The sequence below is a fragment of the Nyctereutes procyonoides genome, unplaced genomic scaffold (genome assembly GCF_905146905.1).
Source record: "Nyctereutes procyonoides isolate TBG_1078 unplaced genomic scaffold, NYPRO_anot_genome, whole genome shotgun sequence".
Classification (NCBI taxonomy): domain Eukaryota; kingdom Metazoa; phylum Chordata; class Mammalia; order Carnivora; family Canidae; genus Nyctereutes; species Nyctereutes procyonoides.
Genome location: NW_026575128.1, coordinates 22,208,146 through 22,234,268, shown reverse-complemented (window position 1 = coordinate 22,234,268; position 26,123 = coordinate 22,208,146). Strand labels below are relative to the sequence as shown.

The 26,123-nt window shown below is 34.9% G+C and overlaps 1 protein-coding gene across 1 annotated transcript in view; it reads left to right on the top strand.

The window, feature by feature from the left end:
• PAWR (pro-apoptotic WT1 regulator) overlaps positions 1–23,548 on the top strand; it is a 103,878-nt gene extending 80,330 nt beyond the window's left edge. The window contains 3 exon segments of the mRNA XM_055341765.1: positions 15,023–15,167; positions 17,570–17,674; positions 20,965–23,548. Of these exon segments, the coding sequence (XP_055197740.1) occupies positions 15,023–15,167; positions 17,570–17,674; positions 20,965–21,051 (337 nt within the window). The 3' untranslated portion in view covers positions 21,052–23,548.
• The last annotated feature ends 2,575 nt before the right edge of the window (positions 23,549–26,123 follow it).

The window sequence follows — 26,123 nt, the reverse complement described above, 5'->3', positions numbered from 1 at the left end:
AAAAACGATTACTAAAAAATTGTTCTCTTCTTTTTAAAAGCAATCCTCACCACTGAAGATTTGAATTGGAAAAGCCTACTCACAAACTTACCATCCAAGTCAGTCATTATTAACCTTATTTCTATTTTTTTGCTTCCATTTTATTTTTTAGGCTTCTTATTTGTGTGATTGTGAGCATATTGGATTTTGCATTCTGTTTTGCTTCTTAATGTAACATGAGTATCTTTAACTTTTAAGTTTTAAAGAGAATGGCTGGTATCAGCGGAGCAGTCTCTGCTCTTCTCCCTTTCAATGAAGTACAGTATAAACCTACCAGAGGCGCTCATTATAACTGCATTGGAGGCCTATAATTTCTTTATTTTTTATTTTTAAAATTGGTATTTATTTAAGTAATCTCTACACCCAACATGGGCCTGAGATCAAGAGTTGCAGGCTATTCTGACTGCACCAGCCAGGTAGCGCCCCCGCCCCATTCTTTATTTGGATAAAACATGACTACAGTTCTTTTCCTTAAGAGCCAATATCCGCTTCCAGTCAGTTCTGCTACAATACATGTTTTTGGAAACTTGAATTTGTCCCAGTTGATATATTAGGAAACAGTTTGACCATAACACAGATTTTATGTTTGCTTATGCATAATTTTGTTCATCAGAAACACTAGGTAAATACAGAAAACTGCACCCAGCTCAACTGAACTATGTAGGAAGACACAAAACACACACCGCAAACATCTACCAGCTGACCTCAGTAGGAGCCACAGCTATTCATTCACATGTGGAATCACGACTTCCCATCTGATTTCAGATAACTGCTTTTTACACTTCACTTCATGTGGGAAAGAAAAGAGGGATCACTTTTAAAAGATACTATATCTTAGATTATTTCTATCTCAGATCTGTTGTTTTGAGCTACCATACAGAGGAGTTCAAACCCTTAGTTGTCACTTGATTCTTAGGCTCTTTCATAGGAAATTGAATAGAACCTATTTAAGTTTAGGAAGTGAAGAAACAATTTTCATGCAGAGATACAAGATGTCGCAACTTTTTTCTAAATGGGACCGTCTTTATAACCATTGTTTTAAAACCAGTAGTTCTTGTTTGATTGTACATGTGTTTTGAGAACCACTGAGTCACCAGAAATTTCTTTGATTTATTGGTTAGGGATCAAACCAAAACAATCATCCATATTCTTTAATTGCAGACTAAAGACCAAATGAATCTTCCAGTAGCTGAAGAGAAACCAGTCTTCTTGGACTATGTGTGTTTTCTAAGGAAATCTATTCCTTCTCAAGATGCCTTATTTTTATATTAATATATTCTGTATTTTACCGAATGCTGTAAGACATACAATAGCTATATGTTCTAGCTGTGCTTAATGGGTATTACAAATGAACACGAATGTCAAAAAAATGGTAATTTAAAAGTAATTGAGATACTAGTACATTTTGTGGACCTAATTGTTCCCTTGTGGATCTGAATTTTTATCCATGTTGTAAATATTATTAGCTAAGATTTATATATTTATTATGTACCATATGCTGTTCAGAGTACTTTCCTTTTTTTATTTATTTTTATTTTTTTAAAGATTTTATTTATTTATTCATAGAGACACAGAGAGAGAGAGAGAGGCAGAGACACAGGCAGAGGGAGAAACAGGCTCCATGCAGAGAGCCTGACGTGGGACTCGATCCAGGGTCTCCAGGATCACTCCCTGGGCTGCAGGCGGCGCTAAACCGCTGCGCCACCAGGGCTGCCCAAGAGTACTTTCCATATACATTAATTCAGTCAGTTCTCCCAGTAGTCTCATGAGGGAGATGTTTTATTATCCCCATTTTATAAATGAGTAAACTGAGACATATAATGACTTGTGTGAGATCAAAGAGATCAGTTGGTTTTATCAACATAGGTTGCTTTACCTCAGGGTAATATTATTTGCCTAGTATGGGTACAATGCAGAGCGTTTGGTCAGAGTTTGATTTAGCTTATTTTGACTCCCAATAAACTGGAAGGTACCAATAACCGGATATTTTTGTTTAACATAGTTTTTTTTTGCAAAATAACTTCAACTTATGTAGCTTTGGATGTCATAGAGTCTATGCAGTGTTCTAGCTACAGTATAGGAAAATAACTTTTGTTCCTATATTCTTCAGATCCAGCAAGATCTTAAGTTATCCTTATAATCATGAAAGAGAAATTATGTAATAATATTTGGTATAATATTATTTTTAAGTGCATTTTAAGTGTTATATTTCCTTGGAAACTAAGCACTAATCTGAATTTGCTATTCCATATTTAATCTCTGTTTTTAAGAGTTTTGAGATGTAGTTCAGCTATCATAAAGTTTATCCTTTGAAAGTGTACAATTCTGTGGTAGATTGTACTTACCCAGTGTTGCATAACTGTTACCACTATCTAGTTCTAAAGCTTCTCCTCCCCAGTTTTTTTCCAAAAAAAGGGGAAGCTCCATGCCTATTAAATAGTTTGCCAAACTCCATTTTTCCCTTCAGCCTTAGCAACTGGTACTCTGCTTTGTGTTTTTAGAGATTTGCATATGCTGGATAATGCATATGAATGAAATTATACAATATGTGGCCTTTTGGTCTGGCTTCTTTCATTTTGCATAACATCTATAAGGTTTATCTGTGTTACATAGTCTGCCTGGATAATAACACATTTTGTTTAACCATTCATCAGTTGTTGGACATTTGAGGTGTTTCCACGTTTTGGTTCATATGAATTATATTAGGATATGTAATATATAGTGTGCTGTGAATATTTTTGTGTAAATTTTTGTGGTTCCTATTTATTCATAATACACAGAAATATTTCTCCTTTTTTTTAATATTTCTCTTTTTTAAAGATTTTATTTATTTATTCATGAGAGACGTAGAGAGAGGGAGACACACAAGCAGAGGGAGAAGCAGGCTCCTTGCAGGGAGCCCGATGTGGGACACCTTGAGCTGAAGGCAGATGCTCAACCTCTGAGCCACCCAGGCGTCCCTCTTAATACACAGAACTTTTTCATATCGCTTAGTTGAAGATTTTCTTAAAAAATAAAATAGATGTTTTATGTCAAATATGTGGTGAATAATTCTGAGGTGCAAGGTGTACTGTGCTTGGCTGTTTGGGAGACACGTGTTAAGATAATAATGAAAAGTGTATAATTTTAGCTCTTCTTACCTAGTGCAGTGACTTACTTCTAGAGGAATGTTCTCTGGGTTTGTTTTGTCTATACCTCGGGTAGTGAAATTTAGCAACCAGGTACATTTGATGAGATAACTGTTATATTTGATCTTTTTAGGATAATTCACTATATGTAATACACCAGAAGTGAGTGTGTATGATAGATAGCCCTTAACAGGGAAAACTTAAATTTCTAACAGTGAGGTAAGTTATAAGCCAAAACTTATTAATATAGTATAAATAGTTGTAATGCAGACATTAAACTGATGCTTTAGAAAACCATGAATTATATAGGATAATTATTACCTATTTATGTTAAATGGAGAGAGGGAGGATATATTATAAAGAGAATGATGCAGAATGAAGTATCATAGTATATATCAAGTATTCATAACTTGAAATCTACTAAAATTCTATGTAATAGAATATAATATTTGCTTATAAATAAATATTTATCTTTTTGTCAGACTTTCAAAGGGAGCTGTGATCCAAAAAAGTTAAAAACTTTATATTGTAAAATGTATCGGCAGTTATTTCTGGGTTGGTGGGATTACTGGAGATAAATTATTTATATTTTTTGTTTCCCATAGTTAATATCTATCGACTTGAGTATCGTCTGAGTTTTTTATTTTGATCTTTAGTTGGTGTGTGTGTGTGTGTGTGTGTGTGTGTGTGTGTAAAGGAAGAAGAAGAAGATGATGTACAGAGTAAGGGGCTGTTTTGAGGAGTGGGAGTAACAGAGTAAGATAGCAAAATATGTTAAAAATATGAAGGCCAGTCATGTACTTGCTGATTATTTAGGGATTTCATAGTTTATCCAGTACTGCTAAATATTTGATATCCATTCTAAAAGTAGGATTTTATTCATGAGTCTTGTATTTCTTCTAATTGCTAAGCCTTAAAATACCTATTTTCGTGGAAAATTCCTCTAGCTGTAATCTTATAATGCTGTGCCAATCTTGTTCTCATGATAGTTTTAGAATAACAATGTTTTATTCCCCATCATAACACCTCCTTGTCTTTCCACAAGAAGATGTTAAAAAATTCCCGGGGCGGGGGGGAACTTTCAGTAAATGGAAGTATTTATCTTTGATGACACTTTATTCTTTTCCCTTTTCTGGACATTATAGTTAATATTTTTATAGCTAAGGACAGAGGGGATTCTTTTTGGAATTCTATTAGAGACTTGTGTTAACATTCCTAAGTAGAATATTACAAACTTTTTGAAGTTGATGAAACAAGTGTTATTTAAAAAAAAATTCATTTACTTGAGAAAGAGAGAGGATGAGAGAGAGAGAGAGAAAGAGAGAGAGTGCATGAGCAGGAGGAGGGCTACAGGGAGAAGCAGACTCTCTCCACTGAGCAGGGAGCCTGACGTGGGACTTGATCCCAGGACCCTGGGATCATGACCTGAGCTGAAGGCAGGTGTTTAGCCAACTAAGCCACACTCAGTTGCCTCTGAAACAACCTTTTTTTGTTCTGTGTATTTTGCACTGTACATATTTGTCTCCCAAAATAGGTTGAAAACATTTGTTTTTAAAATAGAGCTAAATTTGCTAGAAGATCAAATAACAGTTATTCACAATTTTAATAGTATTCCTTATAAACCTCATATATAATGGGGATAAAGCACTAATTTTTTTAGTAATAATTATTCCTTGTTTTGAATTTGTATAATAATTTCATTTATGTAATGACAAGCCTAATATGAAGGATTTCAGAAATTGTCAATGGGTTAAATTTTCTAAAATACAGTCTTAAGCTTGTGCATCAAACAAATACAGAGCTGTTAGGGGATATTCATGTTTCTAGATTTTTGTGTTTATGGTTGTCAGCATTGTAATTTCTACATGAATAATATTGATGCAGGTAATTGAATTTTTTAAGAGAAAAGCTTTTTAAAATGATTCTGATGACCTTCTATAATATGATACTGCTTCAGTGATACCTTACTCTCTTGATTTCCTTTCTATCACTTTGCTGCTATTTCTCAGTCTTATTTGTAGTTCTTCCTTTCCTGTACTTGTATTTTATGTGTTGGTTTACTCAGTTCTGTCTTCAGCTTTATTCTCTTTTTGTTTTCTGTGTTTGTGCCAGAAATTTTCTTTACTACTATGACTTCTGTCACTACCTGTATATATACCAGTGAATCCCAAGTCATCATTAACTCTATACCTGTCTAACCAACAACCTTTAAATATGTACTTACAGATATCTCAGAAATATCTGAAACTCAGCATGTTCAAAAGTAAACTTGTGAAACCTGGTGGATTTCAGTAGTTGGAATCAAAGTCCACTTTTGGTCAAGCCAGAAATCTGGACATTGTTTATGACACTCCCCCCTACCCATCTATCTACATTCAATCATTTATCAAGTCTTACTGACTTTGTATCTTCAATGCCAACACATCAATCTAGGACATCATCATCTCTTACGCAGATTATTATGATATGCTTATTTTGGAGTGTTAAGTGAAAAGTTTTAAAATTTTATTTTATTTTAAGATTTTATTTATTTATTAATGAGAGACAGAGAGGCAGAGACACAGGCAGAGGGAGAAGCAGGCTCCATGCAGGGAGCCCAGCGTGGGACTTGATCCTGGGACCCTGGGGTTATGCTCTGGGCTGAAGGCAGACCTCAACCGCTGAGCCACCCAGGTGTCCCTTAAATCTGATTTTAAATATTCTCTAGCGGGATGCCTGGGTAGCTTAGCGGTTAAGCTTCTGCCTTCAGCCCGGCACGTGATCCTGCAATCCTGGGATCGAGTCCCATGTCAGGTTCCCTGCATGGAGCCTGCTTCCCCCTCTGCCCGTGTCTCTGCCTCTATCTCTTTCTCTCATGAATAAATAAATAAAATCTTAAAAAAAATTCTCTAGCATGCGTAGTGCTACTATTCAAAGTGTGGTCCTTGAGCTGTTGGTTACCAACCCTTGACAAGATAAGAACAGAACTTGAGAGTAAAAACACTTAGAAGCTTGAATTGCATTTTAATATTGTCATCATCACTCCCAACTGCATGTAGACTCCTTTCTGAATAGGAAATTAATGAGTGTAAGTGCCATGATTGTTTAGTTTCAAATTTTAAATTCAAATTTTTTAGAGCTGTTTAAAATTAATAGTAAAATTAAGGGGAAGGTACCAAGATCTCCAGTATATCCCTTGCCTCCTCTCACACATAGCCTCATGCATCATCAGTTTTCCCCAACAGAAAGGCACAGTTGTTAAGATCGATAAACTTCCATATCACATCATAATCACCCAAAGTGCATAGTTTACACTATGGTTCACTCTTAGTGTTGTACATGCTATAGGTTTGGACAAATGAATAATAAATATTCATCATTATGATATGCAGAGTATGTTTCCTGCTCTGAAAACCATCTGTACCTCCCACCTATTTATCCTTCCCCGAATTATCTCTCCCCCCTGCTTCCTGGAAACGAGTGATCTTTACTTTCTCCATAGTTTTGTCTTTTCCACAGTGTCATATAATTGAAATCCTACAGTATATAGCCTTCTCATATTGGCTTCTTACACTTAGTAATATGCCTTTAAGTTTCTTTTTAGCACCAAATAATATTCTAATGTCACAGTTTATTTGGCCACTCATCTAGGAAAGGATATTGTGATTGCTTTTAAATTTTGGCAGTTAGGAATAAAGCTGCTGTAAACTTCCCAGTGCAGATTTTTGTGTAGACATAAGTTTTCAGTTTCTTCAGCTAAATACCAAGAAGCATGATTGATTGATGGATCATATATTTAAAAGTATTATTTAGTTTTATAAGAAACTACCGAACTGTCTTCCAGAGTGACTGTACCATTTTACATTCCCACCAGCAGTGAATGAGAGTTCTTGTTGTTCTAGTGCTCAACGATATTTGGGGATTGTCACTGTTTTGGATTTTAGCCATTCTCATGGGTGTGCATTGTTTTAATTTGCATTTCCCTGATGACATAATATGGAACCATCTCTTCATATGCTTATTTGCCTTCTGTGTATCTTCTTTGACAAGGTATCTGTTAAGATCTTTGGCCTTTTTTTTTTTTAATAGAGTTGTTTGTTTATTGTTGAGTTTTAAGAGTTCTTTGTACATTTTGTATTATAGTTCTTTGTCAGGTGTGTCTTTTATAAGTATTTTCTTTCAGTGTGGCTTATGTTCCTATTTTCTTAACATTGTCCTTTACAGAGTAGGAATTTTTAATTTTAATGAAGTCCAACTGTCTATTATTTCTTTCATGGATTATGCCTTTGCCATTGAATCTAAAAAGTAATTGTCAAAACCAGAATTTCCTAGGTTTTCTCCTATGTTAATTATCTTCTAGGAGTTTTACAGTTTTGCATTTTGCATTTAGGTCTGTGATCTGTTTTGAGTTGATTTTTCTGAAGGATATAAGGTCTTTGTTTTAATTTTTCATATTTGCATGTGGGTGTTCAGCTGTCCTAGCAGCATTTGTTGAAAAGACTATCTTTTATCTTTGCTCCATTGTATTACGTTTGCTTCTTCGTCAAAGGTCAGTTGTGGGGATATTTGTGGGTTATTTATAGGAGTTTATTTCTGGGCTCCCTATCGATTCTATTGCCCTGTATTCCTTCTGCACTACTACTTTGTCTTGATTACTGTGGCTTTATAGTATAGTCTTCCAGCTTTGTTCTTCAATATTGTGTTAGCTATTCTCGTTTGGGTTTTTTGTTTTTTGTTTTTTGTTTTTGTTTTGTTTTTTGCCTATCCGTGTAAACTTTAGCATTAATTTTTTTTTTATTTTTATTTTTTATGACAGTCACAGAGAGAGAGAGAGAGAGAGAGGCAGAGACACAGTCAGAGGGAGAAGCAGGCTCCATGCACCGGGAGCCTGACGTGGGATTCGATCCCGGGTCTCCAGGATCGCGCCCTGGGCCAAAGACAGGCGCCAAACCACTGTGCCACCCAAGGATCCCTGCATTAATTTGTTAATACAAAATAACTTGCTGAGATTTTGGTTGGGCTTGCATTGACTACAGATCAAGTTGAGAAGAATTGATGCTTTGCTAATATTCAGTCTTCCTATTCATTAGCTGAGAATATATCTCCATTTATTTAGTTCTTTTTTGATATCTTTCTCTAGAATTTTGTAGTTTTCCTCATATAGATGCAGTACTTTCTTACTATATTTATACCTAAATATTTTGTTTTGGGGGGAGCTTAATGTAAATATATTGTGTTTTGAATTTCAAATTCCAGTTGTTTATTGCTAGTATATAGGACAGTGATTGATTGACTTTTGTGTTTTAAACTTGTATCCTGCAACCTTGCTATAACTTATAATTGTTTGTTAGTTGCAAGAATTTTTTGTTGATTATTTTGGATTTTCTGCATAGACGATGATGTCATCATTGAACAAATAGTTTTATTTTTGTCTTCCCAATCTGTATACCTTTTTCCTTTTCTTGTTTTGTTACATTAGCTGAGACTTCCTCTAAGATGTTGCAAATGAGTTCTGAGAGGAGACATTCTACCCTTGTTCCTGGTCCTAGCAAGGTAGCTTCAAGTGTCTCACCATTTAATGTGATGTAGGTTCCTTGTAGGTATTCTTTATCAAGGTGAGGAAATTCCCTTTTGTGTTTAATTCGTCTTAGAATTTTCTTCATGAGTAGGTGTTGGATTTTGCCATATTTTTTTTTCTACATCTATTGTATGATCATTTGATTTTTCTTCTTTAGCCTGTTGATGTGATGGATTACATTGACTTTTTTGAACATTTTGTGTGTGTGTGTTTAATCATCATCATAAGTGTACTTTTTAATCCCTATCCTCTATTTCACCCATCTCCCAACCCAACTCCCTTTGGTATCCATCAGTTTTTTCTTTCTAATTAAGAGTTTGTTTCTTGGTTTGTCTCTTTTATTTCCTTTGCTAATTTATTTCTTTCTTAAATTCCACATATTAGTGAGATCATATGCTATTTGTCTTTCTTTGACTGACTTCGATTAGTGTTATACCTTCTGGCTCTATCCATGCTGTTGTAAATGGCAGGATTTCATTCTTTTTAATGACTGAATAATATTCAGCTGAATGATACATGAATAGGTATGTGTGTGTGTGTGTGTGTGTGTACATACATATGTATGTATATCACCTCTTCTTTATCCATTCATCTATTGATGGACACTTGGACTGCTTCCATAGTTTGGCTATTGTAAAAAGCTGTAATAGGGATCCCTGGGTGGCGCAGCGGTTTGGCTCCTGCCTTTGGCCCAGGGCGCGATCCTGGAGACCCGGGATCGAGTCCCACGTAGGGCTCCCGGTGCATGGAGCCTGCTTCTCTCTCTACCTATGTCTCTGCCTCTCTCTCTCTCTCTCTGTCTGTGTGACTATCATAAATAAATAAAAATTTAAAAAAAAGAAATGTTTAAAAAAAAGCTGTAATAAATATAGGGGTGCATGTATCCCTTTGAATTAGTGTTTTCATAGTTTTTGGTTAAATACTCAGCAGTGTGATTCGTAGGTCATAGGGTAGTTCTAGTTTTAATTTTTTGAGGAACCTCCATACTGTTTTCCACAATGGTTGTGCCAATTTGTATTTTTACAAATAGGACAAGAGGATCCTTTTTATCCACATCCTTGTCAACACTTGTTTCTTGTGTTTTTGATTTTAGCCATTCTGTGAGTCGTGAGGTGATATTATGTTGTAGTTTGATGTGCATTTCTCTGATAATGACTGATGTTGAGAATTCTTTATGTGTCTGTTGACTGTATGTCTTCTTTGGAGAAATATCTGTTTATGTCTTCTACCCATTTTTTAATTGGATTATTTGTTTTGGGATATTGAGTTGTATCAGTTCTTTTGGATACTAACCCTTTATCAGATTTGTCATTTGCAGATATCTTATCTCATTCAGTAGATTGCCCTTTAGTTCAATTGTTTCCTTTGCTGTGTAGAAACTTTATTTTTTGCCATCCCAATAATCTATTTTTGCTTTTATTTCCTTCGCCTAGACATATCTAGAAAAATGTTGTTATGGCCCTGAGAGATTACTGCCTGTACTCCCTTCAAGGATTTTTATGGTTTCAGGTCTTACATTTAGGTATTCAATCCACTTTGAGTTTATTTTTGTGTATGATGAAAGAAACTGGTCCAGTTTCATTCTTCTGCCTATTGCTGTCCAGTTGTCCCAGCACCATTTGTTGAAGAGACTTTTTCCCATTATATATTCTTTCCTTTTTTGTCAAAGATTAATTCACTGTATAATTGTGGGTTTATTTCCTGGTTTTCTATTTCATTTATCTGTGCATTTATTTCTATATGTCAGTACCATACTGTTTAATTACCACTGTTTTGTAATACAACTTGAGATCTGGAATTGTTATACTTCCAGTTTAGTTTTTCTTTTTCAAGATTGCTTTGGCTATTTGAGGTCTTTTGTGATTCCATACAAATTTCAGGGTTGTTTGTTCTAGTTCTGTGAAAAATTCTGTTGATATTTTGGTAAAGATTGCATTTAAATGTGTAGATTGCTCTGGGTAGTATAGACATTTTAACAATTTTTGTTCTTCCAATCCATGAGCATGGAATATTTTTCCATTTCTTTGTGTCATCTTGAATTTCTTTCATCAGTGCTTTATACTTTTCAGAGTATAGATCTTTTAGCTCTTTGGTTAAGTTTATTCCTAGATATTTTGTTGCTTATGGTATAGTTTTTGTAAATGGGATTGTTTTCTTAATTTCACTTTCTACTGTTTTATTATTAATGTATAGGAATGCAACAGATTTCTGTATATCTATTTTGTATCTGCTGCTTTGCTGAATTCATCTATCAGTTCTAGTAGTTTTTTGATAGATTCTTTAGGGTTTTCTGTATATAGTATCATATCATCTGCAAATAGTGAGAGTTTTACTTTTTCGTTATCAATTTGGATGCCTTTTATATCATTATACTGTCTGATTGCTGTGACTAAAACCACCAGTATTATGTTGAATAAAAGTGGTGAGAGTGGGCATTCTGTCTTGCAAGCTGGTGCAGCCACTCTGGAAAACAGTATGGAGGTTCTTCAAAAAGTTAAAAATAGAACTGCCCTATGAGCCAGCAGTTGCACTATTAGGTTTACTCAAAGGATACAACAATACAGATTTGAAGGGATATATGCACCCTGATGTTTATAGCAGCAGTATCAACACTAGCAAACTATGTTTCCATAGTTTGAATGGATACAGATTATCTGGATATTACTCAGCCATCAAAAAGAATGAAATCTTGCCATTTGCAATAATGTGGATGGAGCCAGAGTATATTATGCTAAGCAAAATAAGTCAGAGAAAGACAAATAACCATATGATTTCGCTCATATGTGAAATTTAAGAAACAAAATAGGTTGAACATATGGGAAGGGGGAAAAGCAAGGAGAGGGAAACAAGCCTTAAAAGACTCAACGATAGGGGATAAACAGGTTTAATGGAGGGAGGTGGGTTGGGGATGGGCTAAATAGGTGATGGGTGTAAAGAGGGCACATGTTATGATGAGCACTGGATGTTGTATGTAAGTGATGAATCACTGAATTCTACTCCTGAAACCAATATTGTACTGTATGTTAACTAACTAGAATTTAAATAAAAATGTAAAAAAACTTACTGACATAGTTTTATAAAATTTAAAAAAGAGGTTTCAATATGGTGTAACATAACTTTTATATGCCCTGGGAAACCAAAAAAAATCATTTGATCCTCTTTATTGCGAGACTTGCTTCATTGTGGTGGTCTGGAACCAAACCCAAAGTATCTCTGAGGAATGCCTGTGCTGAGTTCAATTTTTAGCCATAATTGATGGGGAAGTGCTAAAACCACAGTGGGTTAAGTGGCATTTATAAGTATTACATAAATACATTCACAACCACAAATGCATTTTGAAAGAAGAAATATTACAGTTAAGAAGCTGACAGAAGCAGATCTCCAGGATTTCATATGTAATCATTAGGGCTTTTTTCGTTTCTTTTTAAGTCTCGTTTCATGTTGCTAACATTGAAAACAACTACATACAAACAAAAAAGACAGAGATGTTTGTTTGGAAATGTTGGATGAATCTGTAGTAAAGGTAGTTTATGTAATACTTTTTGACAACACCATAGCTTGATATACTTGGGAATAATTTAGTGATACAGAAGACCGACTCTCTGAGACAAATAAGCTTAGGAAAGTAATTTTTATTACAATTTGATTAACACGTTGATTTTGTTAATATAACAGTGATACGAAGGCAGAATTTATTTTTCAACTTACTTGCTGACAAATGGAGCTTACTATGAGTTATTTAAAATTTTAAAGGGTTAACAAATCAATGTGGTTTGCAGTTTTGCTTTGCTTTTGTGGGAGTATGTTCTGATTATAGAGAGCTGGTGACAAGAAAAACATGCTGGAACTTGTGCCATAATGTAAAGCAACGTCCTGCTTCTTTCATTGAGAAAGTCTTGCTATGTCAGCTGAACTAAACAGTGTACTTGCTATATCAGCTAGATTAGCAGTAGTTCACTATAAAAGTGTGAATTGCTTACACTAATACGATAAATTTGAGATTTTTTTTAAAAAATAAGTGATAGTTTGGAAGCTGAGCCAGTTGACTGTTACTATATGCTAAGGAATACAATAATTTTCAAAGGAAAATATTCCGACAAAAGTGTTTGAACTTTGGGATGAATGCTTAGTGTTTTTGCAAGATACGAAACCAGTTTGGTCCCCAAACTTATTAAATATGTGAATTAGACTTATTTATCTGATAGCCCTACTCTTTTAAGAAAATGACCTTATTAGCCTTCCACGCAAAAAAGACTGTCAGATGTTTTTAATGTTACATAATATCAAGGACAAAAATGAAAGTTAGAAATTTGGGAGAAAAGTTTCCATAAATTGTTATGATGGGTTTCACAGTATAGTAACAATTATCAGTAAAGTAGTTGGTAATTCTTGTAGTGCACATTTATAAATGTTAAAATCAAATGGGTAAGACAAACTTGGTAAGAAGTTTGTCAAATTTACAAATTTGGTTAAGACACACTTTGAGTTTCATTTTTTATTGAAAGAAAACCAATGCATAGGAAATTAATAGTTTAAGAATCCATTGTTTTTTATCAAAAGCTGTTTTAGACTGAATTATAATTTTGATGGATAAGTTACTGGTTTTGGCTACCAACGAAGGATTGAGGACAAATTTTTAAAAGCATCATTTTCTGGATTTTGAGTTAAAAGTTAAAAATTAATACCCTGAGCTGAAATTGCTTTAAAATATCTTCTATTCCTGTCAACATACATCTATGGAACCAGTTTCTCTGTTAAGTACTATTAAAGAAACCATAGAAGTAGCCAGCCTCTGAGAGAGCTCCCAGATGGATGCCCTGCCTCCTGTATTTACATCTTGCAATCCGTTTCCACACAGCAGTATGCGTAGGGTTGATGTGATAGTATGTCACTTGTAAGATTAGGTCATAGCAGATATGCATATCTGTCTTGTCTGTTCTGGAAACCAGCTGCCATGTGGTAAACTGCCCAGTGGAGAAGCCTGCGTACTGAGAACTGAGGCTTTTGGTCAACAGCCAGTTAGAAATTGAAGCCTTTTGCCATCAGCCATGTGAGTGAACTTAATGGCGAATTCTCTAGACCAGTCAAGCCTTCACATGACTGCAGACCTGACCAAAACCTCATAAAAGACCTTGAAACATAACCACTCAGCTAAACTGCTTCCAGATTTCTGACCAACAGAAATTATGAGATAATAAGCGTGTGTTGTTTTAATTTTTTTTTTTAAATTTTTATTTATGATAGTCACACAGTGAGAGAGAGAGGCAGAGACATAGGCAGAGGGAGAAGCAGGCTCCATGCACCGGGAGCCCGACGTGGGATTCGATCCCGGGTCTCCAGGATCGCGCCCTGGGCCAAAGGCAAGCGCCAAACCGCTGCGCCACCCAGGGATCCCGCGTGTGTTGTTTTAAGCCACCAATTTTGGTGTAGTTTTTAATGCAGTAATGGGTAACGAATACAAAAAAAAAAAGAAGAAGAAGAAGAAGAAGCAAACTCACTTATAACATTAAAAACTCTTATATACTATTAGTTCAGAGAGTTTGAACTGGTATTTGATATGAAGAATTGCCATTTCAGTCGGTCATCACTTTGAGTTAAGTTAGAATTCTGAAATGACAAAAGTTATTAGTGTGATGGCTGTTTTCTGTGATTGCCTATATGCATACTTCAGTGAAATCACACAGTTTTATGTAATTCTTTTTTCTGTTCATTCTAATTATATTATTGAAATTAATTTCGTGGGCATGGCTAATAAAACACTGAAATTGTATTTTTATATGGCCTTCTAAATTTTTATTTTTCTACATAGTTTGTTTTTATTTTATCTTACAAGAAGTATTAGTCCATGATGGATTGGAACTTAAGAAAAAGGAAACAAAATGCTTTTCCATCACAGATAATCTACCTTAAGTCTCCTGTCATAGTTGTCATAGTACCTTAGGCCTCTTACCTTATTGTCACGGTCACCTTGCTTTATTATGATTGGTTCTGTTCCCTGGTAAACTGAAAGCCCTATGAAAGGCAGAGTCCATGTCTTTGTTGCTGTTACATCTTCCTGCCTAGAACAGTGTCTGGTACTTAGCAGCTACTCAGTAATTATTGGTCAAAAGAATTAACTAAAAAAATTTTTTTTGGTTGTGTTGGAATAATGATTAATTTCTTTAGTTATAAATGAGTCGGCTACTAAAACCATGTGTCCTCAGGGAATGGTAGTTATCTCAGGTGAATAGAAAATATTCCTGGCATTCTTCTTGCTGAGTATTAGGTACTTATAAAATACATCTTTTTATTTCCATAGCACAACTGCCTCTGAAGAAGATGTCTCAAGTAGATATCCCCGAACAGATAGAAGTGGGTTCAGCCGATATAACAGGGATGCAAATACTTCAGGTAATTTGGTCTCAAGTAGCATGTTGGAAAAGAAAATTGAAGATCTTGAAAAGGTATGAATTACAAATTACTTAAGATTGATAAAATTAATTACCATTGGGATTCCTTTTTTTTTTCTTTTATAGCAGCTGAGAAAATAAATTGAAATTTGTATGGGAGAGAGAGTGCCAACAAAGGGGAAAAAATGAGAGGTGCTAGTGGAAGATATCATTAGTGTTAATTGGCATTTCCATATATAGTCAAGTAGCAGTTCTGAATCACGGTCTTAAGTATATATTTTCCAGATGCATTGTGGCTAGGCATTTTCTGATTGCCTTAATACTTTCCTATCCAGTTCTGTTGATGTTAAGATTTTTAGGAATGGAGCCTATTCTTATATTCCTTAATATTTAATGGGCACTAAAAAAAATATTTAATGGGCACTTCCATTCTGCCCCAAGTTACCTCTAATATATTAAAGACAGTCTGTCTTTGAAATGGTTACAAGTCTATGCTGGCAGTGTGTCCTGCTGTGCGTTTATTACGTTATCTGTACAGTTTATCATTTGTAGACTTTCTTCTGGTTTCTGGTTTGACCCTAGAGCTATCTTTGGTGTTTGAAACTATTGTCAGAATAAGCCTGTTTAGGAGTATCCTTGAAAACAAGTTAAATGAATATTGGCATAAATTTATTAACTATACACTCAGGTTTTCTTCTGTCGACATTTAATCTGTGAAGTTGCTAATGGTGCTGATTACTTTCTGATTGTTGAAAATATGTTTTGTTTTGATGAATTGAAATTATTCCCTGTGATATAAAGATTGTTTTACACAGAAATTTAATTTAAAAAAATTTTATGGCATTATGAATGTTTTTAGTTCACATCTCAGTTTTTGATACCAGTTTCTGTGAGTTTAAATTAAAAACTTTAAGGAATACATAGTCTAATAGGTTTCAAGTGTTTCTTCAGAAAGACTTTTACAGCTCCCCACAAGTTTGGATCCACTTCCTAGTAGTTTGGCAACAGCTGATGAATGAGGGTGACTGGCCACCTTTTCTGAGGGTTAATAGGAAAGAGATTAAATTCTGTGCAAAATTTTTCAGTTTTGCTTTTCTTTCGCCCCCAAAATAGTCCACCCAGCCCAAGGCCCTGGATTCTAAATACGATTTCTTTGGAAAAGGTGTGTTATTTAAAGAAAAAAAGTTTAAAAACCAGTAATCTATTTCAGTTCCTTTATTTTATCTATTAACTAGCAGAGCCACAGGCAACCTAGAGGACCATTATTTTTCTGTTTAGAGGTTTCCATACAGCCATCACCTTTTCTTAAACTTTGTATTTTTTAAAAAGATTTATTTATTTATTTATTGTGGGGTCAGGGAGAATGAGAGAATCCTAAACGGACTCCTGCTGAGGTGGAGCTGACAAGGGGCTCTAACTAACTACTCTGAGATCACTGCCTGAGTCGGAGGCTTAGTGGACTGGGCCACCCAGGTGCCCCTTCAACTTTGTATTTTGAATTAAGATTTTTTAAAAGATTGTATTTATCTGTCAGAGAGAGAGAGCCCAAGCAGGGAGAGCAGCAGGTAGAGGGAGAAGCAGACTCCCCACTGAGCAGGGAGCCCAATGTGGGACTTGATCCCAGGACCCAGGGATCATGATCTGATCCCAAGGCAGACATTTAACTGACTGAGCCACCCAGGCGGCCCAAACCTTGTATTTTGAATAAAAAATTTGAATTTCCTCAAACAGGATATTATCCATTAAAAAAGTAAGCTACTTCATTACTAATGGTGGTGAAAAGTTAAAAGAGGGTAAGTCATTGGGTATTAGTATTTGTATTGTTTTGTTTTTAAGAACTTATTTATTTGAAATAGAGAGAGAGAACAAGTTGGGGGAGGGAGAGGGAAAAGCAGACTCCCCACTGAATAAGGGAGCTCGACCCAGGGCTTGATCCCAGGACCCTGGGGTCCTATCAAGGCAGACACTTAACTGACTGAGCCACTTAGGTGCCCCGGGTAATAGTGTTAAAAGAATTGTGTAAACATATTCAGAAATATGGAGCACCTGGATGGCTCAGTTGATTAAGCAACCAACTCTTGGTTTCAGGTCATGATCTCATGGATTGTGGGATCAAGGCGGCCTGGGGCTCCATGCTCAGCAAGGAGTTTGCTTGGAGCCTGTCCAACTCTGCTCCTCTGCCCATGGTCACACGCACTTGCACTTGCGGACTCTCTCTCTCTCAAATAAATAAATCTTTGAGACAAAAAAAAATACATCTTACAACTCCTGTATTCCTCTCATTCTTTGGGTCTTTCTTAGGATAGGTTTTTCCTTCCCTCACAGGTTACTTAAGAAATGCATTGGAAATCTTCCTATGTCTAAGGCACTTCGCCAGACTTGACAGATGCATGTCATTTAAGGTTAAAAACAGCCAGTTACTTCCCCAATTAATACTTTGTAATTATATCTACCAGGAAGTAGTAAGAGAAAGGCAAGAAAACTTACGACTTGTGAGACTAATGCAAGATAAAGAGGAAATGATCGGAAAACTCAAAGAAGAAATTGATTTGTTAAATAGAGTGAGTATTCACACATTCCAGTTTCATAGTTTTTTTTCTTCTTTTTTTTTTCCTGGCAACTGAAAAAAATATGTATATGTAAACATGAAATATGTATATGTATACATGAAAATATATGCATATGAAGAGATTATTTAATTTCATTATTTTTTTAATGAGATGGTAATTTGTGGTAGTAAGAATCATCATTTCATTCTATAAACTGATTTCCTCTGGCCAATTATCAGTTGTATTCAGTTAATACTATTCTTTTGGGGATGGACTGATGAATGGATTTGTTCAGTGCTTTGTTAAGAGTCTGGAGGTGAGAGGCAGCTCAGTCACCACCACACATAAAAGGATATTAGCACAGAGTTGCCTCGGTGAACAACTAAACTTGCTACTTTCTTGCCATAAGAAACTCCAGATGTCTTTGTGTGTATTTTCACCAGTTTTCCCCCTCCAGTTATACTTAGACAGCCCCCACTTTAGGTTTAGCTTACCCCCCCCCCAGGTCTCTATTATACTATTTTGTAACTCTTTTTCTTGCATTCAGCCCTAGAATTTTTTTTTAATTTTTATTTATTTATGATAGTCACGCACAGAGAGAGAGAGAGAGAGGCAGAGACACAGGCAGAGGGAGAAGCAGGCTCCATGCACCGGGAGCCCGACGTGGGATTTGATCCTGGGTCTCCAGGATCGCGCCCTGGGCCAAAGGCAGGCGCTAAACTGCTGCACCACCCAGGGATCCCCAGCCCTAGAATTTATTTTTTGCTTAAGAAGCAGGTATTAGTGCTAAGCCATATTTAGGTAATAGTGTTGAGAAGAGATTCCATAGTTCTGCATGTTAAAAGGCTCTAAATAAGATGGAAATACATTTGCTTCAGGGAAAAGGGGAACAGATTCCTAAGCCAATTGTAACTCTAACAATGAAAGAAGAGAAAATAGAGGCCTCCTTATGTGCAGATCCATTCTAATAAAGCTCGGAGCATTAACTACAGGTAATAGATGAAGACTGCGAAATTTAAGAGTTTAACTTGCTCAAAATCCTAGTTAGTAATCACATAGTAACTATCTGAGCCAGTATTTGACATTAGGTATTCCATAGCCCCAAGTCTAAGCTCTTCCATAATTGTAGACAGTCTTTCATCTTGGTTAGAACCCGGGAAATCTGCCTCTGTTGGTTTTGGAATATGATTTAATAAAATCTGAAAATAGATTTGATGTCTGTGATATATTAGTACTGTCTTAGGCACTGTGTGCGTTAAAAAGATAAAACACCTGCTCTTACAGCTTATAACTTAGTGATGATACAGGAATATAATTTATTATTTAATTCTAAATCTTAGGTCTCAAAAAAAATAAATCTTGGGTCTCAGTTGTAGTAATTCTTGAAATCTTGTATATTTATTGTTGTTGCTTTCAACAAGTAAGTTCCCCAACATCATTCATTTAATTTGTAAGTAAATGCACATTCTGTTTTTGCACATTTTAAAAACGTTCACCTATTGTCCAAAGGTAGTATGCTAAATTTATTAGAATGCTGTTATCCAGCAGAATGCTTATAATTTAAATTGACTACTCCAAGTTTTATTATTTTGAAATACAAGGATAAATTTTAAAATGTGTGCTTTCACAACTATCAGTAAACATACTGCCTTGAAATAGTTTCTTCTAAATGAAACTTAGAGTGCATTATCTTCATATTTACCAGATGGTTATATATTTGGCACTAGGATTGATATAGGGAACGTAGACCTGGAATCATATGAATTTAAAGCTGGAGGATAATTACTTAGTTTAGTGGCTTTCATTTTTCTTTAAGCTCCTCAAACACGATGTTAGAGAAAAGCTTAACACAAATTGAACCAGATCAACTGAATGCTCTAGATTTTCACCTCACAACGTGCACCCTTGTTCAAGATCCTACAGAGTGAGAGGGGTGCATTCAGAACTTATGCCCTGGGGACCCCTGGGTGTCTCAGCGGTTCAGCGGCTGCCTTCAGCCCAGGGCATGACCCCAGGGTCCCAGGATCGAGTCCCACATCGGGCTCCCTGCATGGTGCCTGCTTCTCCCTCTGCCTAAGTCTCTGCCTCTCTCTGTGTGTGTCTCTCATGAATAAATAAATATAATCTTAAAAAAAAAAACACCCTTACACCTTGATCTTTTTGATGCCCCATTTGACAGACTGTAATCCGAGGTCCTGAGTCTTATATTGCCCACATATGAATTTTCTTTAGCCCTCAATTTGGGGGAAGTGGAGATCTGTTTTTAGCTAAAAAATTAGGTATTTATAATGATTAAAAATTGGAAGACATACAAATTAAAGAATTCTGATTTTTGGCTTCTCTTAAACTGAAAAATCTGGCACGAGATGATCTATCTTATCGTGATACTAATGAGAAGGACTTGAAGTGGATGCTCCCTTCAGGCAGGATGTATTCCATCTAAAGTTGTTTTCAGAATTGGCACTTGTTTTTTCCAAATTAAATGCTTGTATGAATTATCTTTGCATGTATGTATTTTATTTTTTTCTCCACTATTATATTTTTTGAATTTTATTTATTTATTTAAATTTCTTTTTTATTGGAGTTGAATTTGCCAACATTTAACATAACACCCACTGCTCATCCTGCCAAGTGCTCCCCTCAGTGCCCATCGCCCAGTCACCCCAACCCCCCATCCACCTCCCCTTGTTCATTTCCCAGAATTGGGAGTCTCTTGTGTTTTGTCGCCCTCCCTGATATTTTCACTCATTTTCTCTCCTTTCCCTTTATGCCCTTTCACTAATTTTTATATTCCCCAAATGAATGAGACCATATAATGTTTGTTCTTCTCCGATTGACTTATTTCACTCAGCATAGTACCCTCCAGGTCCCTCCACGTCGAAGCAAATGGTGGGTATATGTTGTTTCTACTGGCTGAGGAATATTCCATTGTATACATAAACCACAGCTTCTTTATCCATTCATCTGTCGATGGACACGGAGGCTCCTTCCACAGTTTGGCTATTGTGGACATTGCTGCACATGTATGTATTTTAATTTTTTTTAAAGATTTTATTTATTTATTCATGAAAGACACAGAAAGAGAGAGGCAGAGACACAGGCAGAGGGAGAAACAGGCTCCATGCAGGGAGCCTGACATGGGACTCAATCCTGGGTCTCCAGGATCATGCCCTGGGCCGAAGGCGGCGCTACCCCCACCCGGGGGGCCCACGTGTATGTGTTTTAAAGTGTTTTTATCACCTTTAGAATATTTTTAAGTATTTAAAAAACTCATATAATATTTTCTTTTTTGTTTCCTTAAGGACCTAGATGACATAGAAGATGAAAATGAACAACTAAAGCAGGAAAATAAAACTCTTTTGAAAGTTGTTGGTCAGCTAACAAGGTAGAAGATTGAAGTCCCCATGTGGAAAAAATATTTTAAAACTACTGATTGAATGTTATGGTTAATGCTAGGACAATACTCCTATGCTGCAATACATTAAGTGTGTATATTTATTTCTAGAAAACAGTGGATGTCTGTTTTCAAAATACTTCTTTTTCATTATTTCAAAGAAGTATCAACCTTCTATTTCACAAATAAGTAACATCTCTCAGTTATTAAATTGATAGGTTATGCCTGTTGGTTCCGTGTGGTATTCAAATAATATATGGTTTAAAGTCACAACCGTTTGAATATATTTTATCTATGGTAGTGTGTTTTCTCCCTAAAGGAATATACATAGTCTTTGTTTACATGAATTCCAGTACTTTTGGGGAGTTACCCGCAATTGCCTTATTACTGATGTGTGCAAACTTATATGTGTTGTTGATGTACTACTCATAAAGGCTTTGTCTGTTGTCATTTGTTCTTTCAACTTATTTTTAAGCCATTTAGAGTCCTAGAGTGTCACACCATTTTGTATAAGTAATCTTCAAAAAGAAAAGCTATTATGAAAAGTCATTTAATATCATGTACTAGTTGGCTAAATATTAAAATTTTAGAGAATACTTGAATTGTGCTACAATGAATTAAAATACATAATTTTTGTATCTGAATGTTGAAAAAATCTAAAATCACTTTAGCTTTTGAAAAACATACAATTGTAATTTCATTGTAAAATTTCTTATGTAGGTACTACCTTTTTTATTATTCCAAGGTTTATAAGTGAAAATAGATGTTTAAGAAGTTGTTCACTTATCAGTTGTGGAGTGTGTACAATTTCAATGTAAAAGAAAAAAAATCCATATTTTTAATTATTATTTGCATTAAAAACAAAACCAAAATATTTATCCACACTTAAAACATTTATACTTACATTTACAAAGTTAGTACATAAACAGAGTATTGAAATATTTTCCTTATTTCTAACCTGGAGAGTAACACTGTGATAGTTGTTCTCATATGAGAGAATTATTCCCCTACCTCAAATTTAAGGGATTATTTTTTTCCTAACATTGGATTTTTTTTTGTAAAACAATTTTTAAAAATTTTGAAGAATTGTATAAATTTTATATTAAATATCACTTAGTGTTTAGAGTCATTTTATATTGAATTTTCATGTTGAATAAGGAAACCCCCTCGTTTAAGATTTATTAACATTAAAAAAATATCTGGTAGTTGAATCCTGAGCAATAAGCTCATACTGTCTTGTCCAGTTAAACATAGTAAAATCCATTTTGGTAACCTATTGACTCTTTCTTCACTTGCCGAGTCCCTTCGTTATTTACTATTAGAAAAATAGGGAAGTGAGACATTTGGACAAATGTAGAGTAAATGATAAATGTCACACGTTGAATCCTAAAATTCTTTGTGATTACCTAGATTGGCTTCTCACTTTCAACCTTGGCTGAATCACTTGGGTTGCTTACAGAGAATTCCCTTGCTGTAATTTCTAGATAGATTTAGGGTGAGACCCTGAACAAAATTTTTAAATTTCACCATCTGATGATTCTGATCATAACCTAGGTTTGGAAATAGCTGCTGTCACCTCTTTCCTCCTCTCTCTTCCACTGGAGACCCTAGAATGAACATACGTTAGCTACCAGCATTTTGTCCCCCTTATAGTTTATTTAATAATTTATTTGGTCTCTGGGGAAGTTTTCATAGGTTTTAAATACATTTACCAAAAAGTTCAATGTTCGATTACCAAACTGGATGTAGGTGCAGAATTACTACATAAGGGCATCCTTTTCGGAGAGTGTTTACCCAGCATCCTGGAAGAGTGACCTGCTGTCCACATGTCCGAGTGGCGCTGCGCTGGCCCTGGGGCACTCGTCCCCCTTCACTTACCCTTAGGCATGTGGCGGAAACATTGGTACTACCTAGTTTTGCATGCAAGCTTTGGATGTTGTAAAATGCTGTCCGTGTCCAGCTTTAAAATATGTTCGTGTGCTGGTTTTTCAGTAAAGTATTTGAAATTTCTGTTTAGTCTGTATGTAAGTAAGTAAGGGATATATCATTTCCCTTTCAAAATTATACCAGTTTTTAATGCCTTTAAAGACTGAGCAGTTTTTTAAACTTACCTTTTCTTCAGTTTATTAGGAAAATTTCCAGCAATGATCTTAAACATAATGGTACCTAGTGCAAATACAGGAGCCTGACAACTCAGGCAAAGCAATTCACAAGCAGTCCTTCCTCCTGCCCTTAAGATGTATATTTATATCACATGTAGATTTTTACACTGAATATTGAAAAATTTAGAATCTCCTATAATTTCCCTTTGAAATGTGTAAAAAGCGTTGAGATTTTAAAAAGGTAACTTAAATACATGTGCACTACCTTAGAAAATTTGGCTGTTGTCAATAAAGTGCTAGTATTTGTGAAATTATTAGTTCCATTCAGAAATTATATTTCTTATATTTCCTGGGAATTTATGGTATAATAAAGCATATTCAAAGTTTTAATGTGTTTATGATATTATTTTCAAAACAGTTCACTAACTTTAAAATGAACATGACTTGTCCCCTGATTTCTGACATGCATTAACTTGAGCAAAGTAACCTCCATTTCATTTTTCTAGGATTGTTACTCATTTTATTGCACCTCAGTTACCTTTAGAGAGGAAGAGGGTAGTGTTTATATATTTCTTAGGGAATTAACTAAATGTAGAGATTAGCACTGTCACATTGGCTCAAGTAGTTTAAAACAGAAAATTAAATATCAGGGGCAGACATATGAAGCAATGCATTCTTTTTTTTTTTTTTTAAGTAACTTTTTAATTGTGGTTAAAGCAATGTTTTCCTAAGGTGAAAAACCTACCTCAGTTATATGTGGATTTATGTTTTTTGGATTAACCTGGATTTTTATAATTAGAAATTAAAATGTAACATTTTGAGCCCACTAACACTTTGTTGAAAATAATGCAAGTCAGTATGCAACACTGTAATATAAAACAGAAAAGATCTTGGGTTTGATCACTGATCTGATGTCCTAGACAATATTCATTTGTATAGTGATGGTCATCTTTCATCTTTTTTTGTATTTTATAATCTTGAGTCTCTGCCTAGTAAGTTCCATGGAGTGTTGGCACTTAATTTAATAACTATTCAAGGTTCAGTTAATAGCCTGTTAAAAGATTCGGGCGTAGATTTTCATCTTGTAATGTAAGAAACCAAACACACCACTTTTCATTAGGAAAAATAATAAGTGAGAAAGAACTAGCATCCAGGAGTCAGAATTTATAACATGTTGAAGTCAGTGCTAACATTCTCTTACTGTATCTGAACCATTCCCAGTATGTAACAGACTTAGCTTCTTTTGCTTTGGAACCATGCTCACTCGGAAAAAGTAGAGGACATCCCATCAACTAGGATTGCAAGCTGGTGCCGCTTTTGTTGTTCCATTAAACTGAAAGCATAATACTAATAGACAACAAGTATTTTGCTCATCAGGTACCTTCCTCCATGTCGTTAAATTTCTCGATGTATAGAAGTTGGTTGGTTCATTCTCGGTATTAAGACTTGAAAAATTACCCTGGAAAACCTAAACCCATATTTTTTATTTTTTTATTTTACTTAGCTAGACTCTCATAGCATGTTAAAACCAAATAAATCCCTATTCTAAAAATACTTACATGTGAGTATGTGAGAGGAATATGGATGAGGACTATAAATACATTAAATTTTCATATCTATTCTTTTAGTAAGTATTTATTAGTCTAGTAGGTTCCTTATAGCCATTTTTAAAAATGGACATGGACCAGCCCTTCCACTTAGCAGCGGACAATCTATGTGGTGTGTGTCAGTAGCACAAAGTGCAATCTGAATTAGCATGTAACTGGCCTAATCTGAAGAGTTCATTCAAAAGTTGGTTTTTGGTTTTTGGTTTTTTTTCTATTACCTAGCCATTGTCTTTTAGGTCTAGTTAATAGGTACTGTTTAATTTGCTGCAGCATTTAACCCAATGGTGGAGTGGAAGACGTGATGCATATTGGGAAATACCTTACCGTATTTTATTTAGGTAATTATGGTTTATGAAAAGAACATTAAGGAATTTATAGAAGTAATGATGCAAAAAGAATTCAGTGTATTTCAGATACAGCAAACTATTATTGGCATTCTCTCTGTACATATTGATTACTGGTTTGTTTTTAGGTATTTACATCTAATAAGCTCATAGACTGACACATATTGCTTTGATAGTAACAGAATGTTAGTGATGATCACCTGATGGACACTAATTACATGTGTGTTTTGTTTTGATTCCCCCTCTGAATGCCTATAATAAGAATAATAGATAATAATAATAGATAAATGTTACTTTTTTCAGTGAACTTTGTTTCTTAAAAGATTTGGCTATTTTATTCAAGTTTTTTCTTCTACATTTAAGTATCAGATGGCTGCTGCTACCTATAAAGACTGTATGGAAACTAAAATTGACTGTTTTGTCGCAGAATCAATTAATTCAGATACTTAAATATTTGTAGGAAAACACCTGGATAATTTATTGACCACATTAGGATTGTGTAGAGAGCTTTCATAATTCCAGTTGCATAGAGTTTCAATGTGGAATAGTCAACTTGATGGAGATTCACTTTTAATATGCTTTGCATGTAAAATAGTAAATAATAAAAAGAATAAGTTTTCATTTATTTTTCAACACTGGTTATTTTTTTCTCTCTGAACTATCAGCAAAACCTTGACCACGAGTTTTACTTTTGGAGTTAAGGGATAATGTTAACATTCTAATTAATCTGTGTGCCTCTTACTAAAACTATGCAATACATGTACATTATGGTGGGAGGAATAATGTTTTAAAAAAAATGCCATGTTGATAAGACCTGTACACATTAATGGTGGGATTTCTTGAGTAGTGAGGAAGTGCACACATGTTGAATCTAACTGAAAATTGTAATTGTCTTTGTGTTTTAAAGCTACATTAATAATTTCTTAATTCAAAACGAACTCTTTTCAGCTAAATCCGATAGTGTTAAAGAATTTCAGGTCTTTCATAGTTTGAAAAAGATAAGTAGGGGTCTGG